The sequence below is a fragment of the Branchiostoma belcheri genome, unplaced genomic scaffold, assembly GCF_001625305.1.
Source record: "Branchiostoma belcheri isolate BF01 breed outbred unplaced genomic scaffold, Haploidv18h27 scaffold22, whole genome shotgun sequence".
NCBI lineage: Eukaryota > Metazoa > Chordata > Leptocardii > Amphioxiformes > Branchiostomatidae > Branchiostoma > Branchiostoma belcheri.
In genome coordinates, this window is record NW_017803713.1 from 3,021,742 (window position 1) to 3,029,255 (window position 7,514).

Here is a 7,514-nt window from a genome sequence, read left to right on the forward strand (position 1 = left end):
TAGGAACACATTTCATTCATAAAAAAAAAGTATTACATGTTTATACTTCATTCATCGTTTTATTGGTATAAACAGGATCGCCATTTACATACTGACAAAAATAACGCTTTATGTATAGTGTATACACGTTATGCACTATGCTAACACTATACAATAATGTAACCTGGTACTTTACAAAAATGTGTAGCCGAAACATAGAAACAATAGCTTTTTCCCGAACTAGCCTTCCAGGGACTAGACTTTTAAAATCGTTGGACCCGGTGTAAACTCAGAAATTACTAGTAATTAACAGATTTCTCTAACTTTAAATAGAAATAGAAGTCCATTTTAGCAAAAAATGTCAAAAAGTAACTAATACTGACATATCATCAGGTTAAAAGAGGAAAATAGCCCTCAGATCATGAAAGTGAATGGCGCTTACACAAACAGTCAAAAGACTAAATTTTCAATAAACAAAGAAGGCCTCAAACAAAGTTCTTCAAAAATACATGTACGTGTAGCAAAAACATAATGGCAGACCTAACATGAAGTTAAATGAGGCTTGGCAGAAAACAATATCACGTCATTACAAAAAAAGATCATTTGCTCAGAAATTAATTACATGAACACGTATTCAATTTACAATGTCGTTAAAGACAAGCTGTCGGTTTCGTAAAGTTTGCGTTGTCGCCTCTACAAAATGAGGCTTAGTTGTAGATTGAAGGCCAGGAGGTATGCCCCCCCCCCCTTGCTTCAGGGGACCATAGCGAAATGTTTTAATCCTGGAAGGACAAACTGCCCCATGTCTGTCTGCGGGATGGCGTGGTGTTGGTGTCGGTTGTGATCGCAGTCAGGCCGGAGCGGCGTGCTGGGCGCGGGGTGCACCCCGGGCGGGAGTGCAGCGGGGCCGGCCTGGGTCGTCGGAGCCTGCCGGGCGCTTTAACACAGCACCCTCGCCTTTAGATCTGAGCCTGGGTGTGCAGTCTGCCTGTTTGCCTCCAGCCTGGCCTGCAGGACATGGAAAAACGAAAATCTAAGTCAAAAGTCGAAGGCATTTTTGAATTTAATTTGAAGTTACGTGTACATGTACTAGACGTTTTATAAACAAGCCTGGCAAAGATGCGGACGTCTGTATGGACACATTTCGAGGAGAAGTCATTTATCATTTTTAACGAATGTTTTTAACGTCAGACAGCAACAATTTTGTCCAGATGAAAAGGCTCCATTCATCAAGCATCAACGTCTACTTGTTTCTTTTCATTGTAATCATGGGAACAATACAAACACAACATTTCCCTCGGTAATGAAAAGAATTCAAATTGACAAGAGCCTTGTCGGCCTTCGTATGCAAAGATATACATTTGCATAGACTCACCCTCTTCTGTGTGACTGCAGTCGCTTTTCTTTCTTTCTTTTCTGAGCTCTCCGACAGCCTGGCGATAAAGTTTCTTCAAATCGTCTCAAAGTATCCCAAATCCGCGCCTGAAAAAAGTACATATGTTCTGAGCAACATACAAACTATATCGATGTACTTCTAACATGGAGGTAAACCTCCATGCTTCTAAGTAGAAATAATAAACTATGTTATTAATCAGTAAAAAAATAGTGTACACTTCTTGCCAAAATAAATATTTCTGCCGTAGGCACAACTTAGCCAAGGTTTTTAAACAACATGTTTAAGATATATGTAACGATAGTGCCGTATATATAATAGTATCCTTGTTTTAGCTTACCCTTCCTCCTGTCGGTTTGCTGGTTCGTTGCGGTGTTGTCCTTTCAATGTAGTAGAGTCATTTCTTCCGTTGCGAAAACGAAGTAACAGAACGGAATGTTTGACGCCATTTTAGTTCAGGAACATACTAGTAATCTTTGCAAGCCGAGACAAACGTGTTTTGAAAAAGCAAACCGCCGTTGTGACAAAGCAAGATTCAAAGACCCACCAAAACAAAGTATCGCGTCTCTTATTGGCTGGTCCCGGCGAGAGCGAGGTAGGATTGGTCGTCAGTCATATAATCACGTGATCGCGTTCAATACTACAACCATCTTGTTTTTATATTATAGGTTTTAAGTTAAATCGCCTGTGCAGTCTGAACACTTGGATGATAGGATGTTTCTGATTGTGTGAATGTATTTATTTCAAGGCAGACAAATGATCTTCATAATTCTAATTCGTCATGATTACATGGCTTTATTCGTTCTAGAATTACACAACTTGTCGCTCACTAAGTGAAATAAAACCGCACTTCAACTCCAACATAACCTTACTCTTTGTAAATGTATCCAAAATCCACAATTAATGTCATGAGGGTTGACTTGTTTTGCTGGATTTCAGTATTTTACCAGGCGTGGGGACGCTGTGAGTTCTCCCTTTGTTTACACAAAGGCTATTCACATAAACGGACGCCATGTCAGACACATCGCAATACACATCGACCGAACAACAATGTAAAGCTTGCATATTATTACCCATACATGTACCTAAAAATCATAGCAAACTGATCAGGTCATGTTAGTTCAAACCCCTTTAGTCAAGCGTTTGATTACATCATGGTAATGAACCTCACGGATAAACTATTATTTCCAAAATAAAAAAAAATTCAGATTTAGACCGGAGTGTAGATTTAGGTCATTTTGACCGAGTAGGTCATATAACCCCAGCGTCGGGGCGCCCTACGCTCAAATGTGCTTTGTCGTATGGACGACATCACGACAAATCAAGCCAAGGACGCATAGGTTCAAATGTTGTATTAACAATCCTTGATCATTCTATATCTAATTTGCTTAGATTTAAGTGCTAGCAACTTTGGTTCAAGTAATTATCACCTGAAACATGAATACACGCAGTACCTAATTACCCCTTATTGTTAGCCGCTCCCCAACACACGCCAAGTGTGCGGGGCGTAAATTTCCTTGCACGTGCACGGCGAGCACGAATCCGGGAGTGTAAGGAAATATCCGGGGCCGTACACGCGGAGCCCGGAAATCCATGGACGCGACCAGGACACGGCGAATTTCACGAAGATCGAGTCTGTGTTTACAAATTAGTAAGGTACGCCTTATGCGTTTCTTATCCTATTTAACAAAACCATATTTCTATATTATTCCATACCCTCCAAAAAGGCCACTTTGCCTGATGCAGCATGACGTACACGTATATAAGTGGCGATGGTTTGGTCCCCCCCCCCTTAATTTCCACCATATATCCGACCGAAAATGTCTTCAAGTAATCGTCCTACTTTGGTTCTTTTTCCACAGAAATGGCCTCAAGCTCTTTCCCTCAACATCGGAATACCATTCTGTTCGTTTCTAAGTCTTACCTGCTTCCTACGATATTTTTCTCGTCACGTAAACAGAGACTCGGCCAGATTTGAAGCTTTATAAATATAAATTTAATTTGCTGTCTCGTGAGGTAACAGGTTAATCCAATGTGGGCCAAAGGTGGAATTGTAGGCCTGATTACCCATACAATGCATTTGACGCCGGGTGGCACGTTACGCTTTCCTCAAAATGTGAAAGTTCTGCGTTTAAAACTCACCGCCGAACGAACGTAACACGCGTATGACCTTGTTTATGTTTTTTTGTTGATCTAATATAAAGAGATTTTTCAGGAATTAATTTCTTTAGCCTGCTGTAAGTGTTTGGTTTGAATCTTGATTTCTGTGTTTTGTTATCACCTCGATCTGACAACATTTTGTCCAAGAAAAATCCAACACAGAAGGAAACGTTATATTCAAGGCCCCAAACAATTTAATTATGTGGATACGTTATCTAAAAGAAATGCAAAACAAACAGGAAATTAAACTTGTATACAAGTTAATAATAATACAACACAACTTCTACCTTTTCACATGTAAAAACATTACTCCGTTTTTGGACTGATGGAATCAACACTATCGACTTTTTATAGAACCAGACGCTGATTTACAGTCAATATTAGTCACATTAGACACATACAAAAGCAGCACTAATTATAACGTCCACCCTTTAACTACTGCAAACATTTACTTACCGATATGTTAATAACTGATTATGTACATGTACGTTATCCAAACAAGTTGACTGTTTTTCACTACAATTCTAGATAGTTTAAGAAAGGATTATGAAATATTTTCAAATATAGTTGATGCAAGAACAAAGCATACAAGGTTGGCTAAGTATTATTCTTCAAACTAAAGCATGGTTTTAAAGAGAATAGAAATACAGTGGACGAAAAGTACATGACTATAACATTTTCTCGGGAAAATGTTTGCCTATTTACAAATATTATGTGTCGTTCGTCCAAAAAAATACAATATATAAAACAAATATTATACATTATGACGGAATACGTAAACGTTTTGTGTATCAATGTGATATATCATTGGTATGAAGGTCGAAGCTATAGTTAAGATTGTCCATACAGAAATTTGCCACTACGACATTGTCACAGTTGCAGAGTTGGTGCCTCAAAATTTGTGAATTCTCATATGTCTAGTTAAGGCAGCCTTATTAGAGGCTGCAGAATAGTCACACTGGTCACACTTATAGGGATTTTCTCCTCCATGGGCTCTCATATGATGGATCAAGGAAGACTTGTGAGCTGTCCTGTATCCCCACTCCCCACACATGTAAGGTTCTCACCATTGTGTCTTACTATATGTTCGTCCAAGGTACCTTTGTGTGCTGCAGAATAGTCACACTGCTCACACTTATAGGGATTTTCTCCCGTATGGGTTCTCACATGTCGAGAGAAGTCGGATTTTGCAGCTGTCCTATATCCACATTCATGTAGGGTTTGTCACCAGTGTGTTTTGCTAGATGATCGTCCAAGTGGGATTTCCGTGCTGCAGAATAGTCACATTGATCACATTTGTAGGGCTTTTCTCCTGTATGTGTTCTCATATGTTTTGATAAGTCAGACTTTTGGGCTGTCCTGTATCCACACTCCTCACACGTATAGGGTTTTTCACCGGTGTGTTTTACTAGATGATAGTCCAAGTTGGATTTCCGTGCTGCAGAATAGTCACACTGGTCACACTTGTAGGGTTTTTCCCCTGTATGGGTTCTCATATGTAGAGATAGGTAAGACTTTTTAGCTGTCCTGTACCCACACTCCTCACATATGAAGGGTTTCTCACCAGTGTGTTTTGCTAGATGTCCGTCCAAACTGATTTTACGTGCTGCAGAATAGTCACAATGGGCACACTTGTAGGGTTTTTCTCCTGTATGGGTCCTCATATGTCGTAATAAGGCAGATCTATCAGCTGTCCTGTACCCACACTCCCCACACATGTAGGGTTTCTCACCAGTGTGTGTTGCGAGATGTCTGTGAAAACTAGATTTCAGAGGTGTAGAATAGTCACACTGGTCACACCTGTAGAGTTTGTCTCCAGTATGGATTCTTATGTGTCGAATAAAGGCCGATCTGTGAGCTGTCCTGTACCCACACGTCTCACACATGTAGGGTTTCTCACCAGTGTGTTTTGCTACATGTCCATCTAAGGTACATTTTACTGCTGCAGAATAATCACACTGGTCACACTTGTAAGGTTTCTCACCTGTATGTGTTCTGAGATGTTTGGATAAGTCAGACTTTTGAGTTGTCCTGTACCCACACTCCTCACACATGTAGGGTTTTTCACCAGTGTGTTTTGCTAGATGTTGGTCCAAGGCACGTTTGTGTGCAGTACAAAAGTCGCACTGGTCACATCTGTAGGGTTTTTCTCCTGTATGGGTCCTCATATGTCGTAATAGGGCAGATCTATCAGCTGTTCTGTACCCACACTCCCCACACATGTAGGGTTTCTCACCAGAGTGTTTTAGCAGATGGGTGTGTAAATATGATTTTCGTGCTGCAGAATAGTCACACAGGTCACACTTGTAGGGTTTTTCTCCTGTATGGGCTCTCATATGTATGGATAGGTTGTACTTTACAGCTGTCCTGTACCCACACTCCCCACACATGTAGGGTTTCTCACCAGTATGTATTAATACATGTTGGTCCAAGGAACTTTTGTGTGCAGTAGAAAAGTCGCACTGGTCACACTTGTAGGGTTTTTCTCCTGTATGGGTTCTCATGTGTTGGGACAGGTTGTGCTTCACAGCTGTCAGGTACCCACACTCCCCACACACGTAGAGTGTCTCACCAGTGTGTTTTACTACATGTTGGTCCAAGGTACGTTTGTGTGCAGTAGAAAAGTCGCAATAGTCACACTTATAGGGTTTTTCTCTTGTATGGGTCCTCATATGTCGGGATAAGCTGGACCTGTCACCTGTCCTGTACCCAAACTTTCCACACATGTAGGGTTTCTCACCGGCGTTATCCAAGTTGACTTGTGCACCGGTCTTGTCTCTAGCATTAATTGTCTCACCGTCACAGTCGGCCTGAGAGATTCCGGTGGGAGACCCATCACAAGAAACCTGACCAACTCCGGTGGGAGACCCGTGTCCTGTCGTTGCCATATTGAGGCTAATGAAAAAAAAATGTAAAGCGTATTGTAAAGATTAAGCGTCAAAAGCTGCCAATGTCGTTGACACAATAATAAAATTAGGTTTATAGAAAACAAGCTTTAAGGAGTTACAACTTCACCAACCTTTATAATTTTACCCTAATGCATGACAAAGTAACACACCATAAGTCCAACGTTCACCTTTGTATTAATCTGCTTCTTATGTTGCTACATAATTTTTGAGATCTTACAATCACTCACCCACACCACCGAGCTCGCTCAAAATCTTTTAATGAAGCATCTATTACTTCTACGGCTACAAACAATGGGTAAAACCATGGAGGTTTAAAATTCTCGGTAAAACTAACTGCATTCTCCAGGCTGGAAAGAAAGCCGTGTCAATTTTTTGTCACTAGGCTTCTTTATTCGAAGTTTTCACAGATCAATTCTACGTGTTTCTAGATTCATCACTTACAATTTATACGATTATTTACAATCGAGTGAACATTTCTATTTAATTTTACGTCCTTCAGAAAAGGTCACTTTTTCTGATGCAGGGTGACTTAAATGTATGTGGTGAAGGTCGAGAATATGTTTAGTTTGGCCCCCCTCCCCATTTATTTCCAGCAATCATATAAACACCCTGAAAATGAATACAAATTATCGTCCTACTGCGATTCTCCTTCGACAAAAATGGCCATAAACTATTCCAATTAGCATCGGAATACTTTTCTGTTCGTTTCTAAGCCCTACCTTCTTCCTATGATGTTTTTTCTTTCTTTGCTTAAACCGGAACTCGGGCAGTTTTGTCCTTCTGTCGTATCGTGAGGTCGTCAGAGGTGAATACATTACGGGTCAAATGTGAAATTATAAACCAGTCGAACCGCAGGTCACCGTAGAACGCGTTATTCTCTAAGATACGGCATTTGCCGGGTCACGATTTGACCCCGTTGCATGGGTGTAAACAACTGTCTATATTGTAACAAAAAACCTCAGACCTACATAATGTTTATACTTTTTCAAACTTATACTTACTCCCCCCCCCCGGAAAAAAAAAACTGTGACGATTCGCACATCGTGGTGGTCAAATTTTAGCACAGTTGTAAG

At 40.5% G+C, this 7,514-nt stretch overlaps 1 protein-coding gene across 1 annotated transcript; it reads right to left on the reverse strand.

Annotated features, from left to right (window-relative positions):
* Positions 1–4,695: 4,695 nt before the first annotated feature.
* LOC109470144 (gastrula zinc finger protein XlCGF8.2DB-like) lies at positions 4,696–6,420 on the reverse strand. The gene is made up of 3 exons (XM_019768927.1): positions 6,195–6,420; positions 5,433–5,774; positions 4,696–5,180 (listed from the first exon to the last, which is right to left on the reverse strand). The coding sequence occupies exons 1-3, from the start codon at positions 6,418–6,420 to the stop codon at positions 4,696–4,698; spliced, it is 1,053 nt and encodes a 350-aa protein (XP_019624486.1).
* Positions 6,421–7,514: the final 1,094 nt, after the last annotated feature.

Bases quoted from the DNA above. Each gene is read 5' to 3' on its own strand.
- LOC109470144 (XM_019768927.1), bottom strand. From the start codon at position 6,420: ATGGCAACGACAGGACACGGGTCTCCCACCGGAGTTGGTCAGGTTTCT. The intron at 5,775-6,194 runs ATACAAGAGAAA...ATCTGCTAAAAC, and splicing joins ATCCCGACATATGAGGACCC to ACTCTGGTGAGAAACCCTAC. The intron at 5,181-5,432 runs GTGAGAAACCCT...GGACCCATACAG, and splicing joins ACATGTAGCAAAACACACTG to GAGAAAAACCCTACAAGTGT.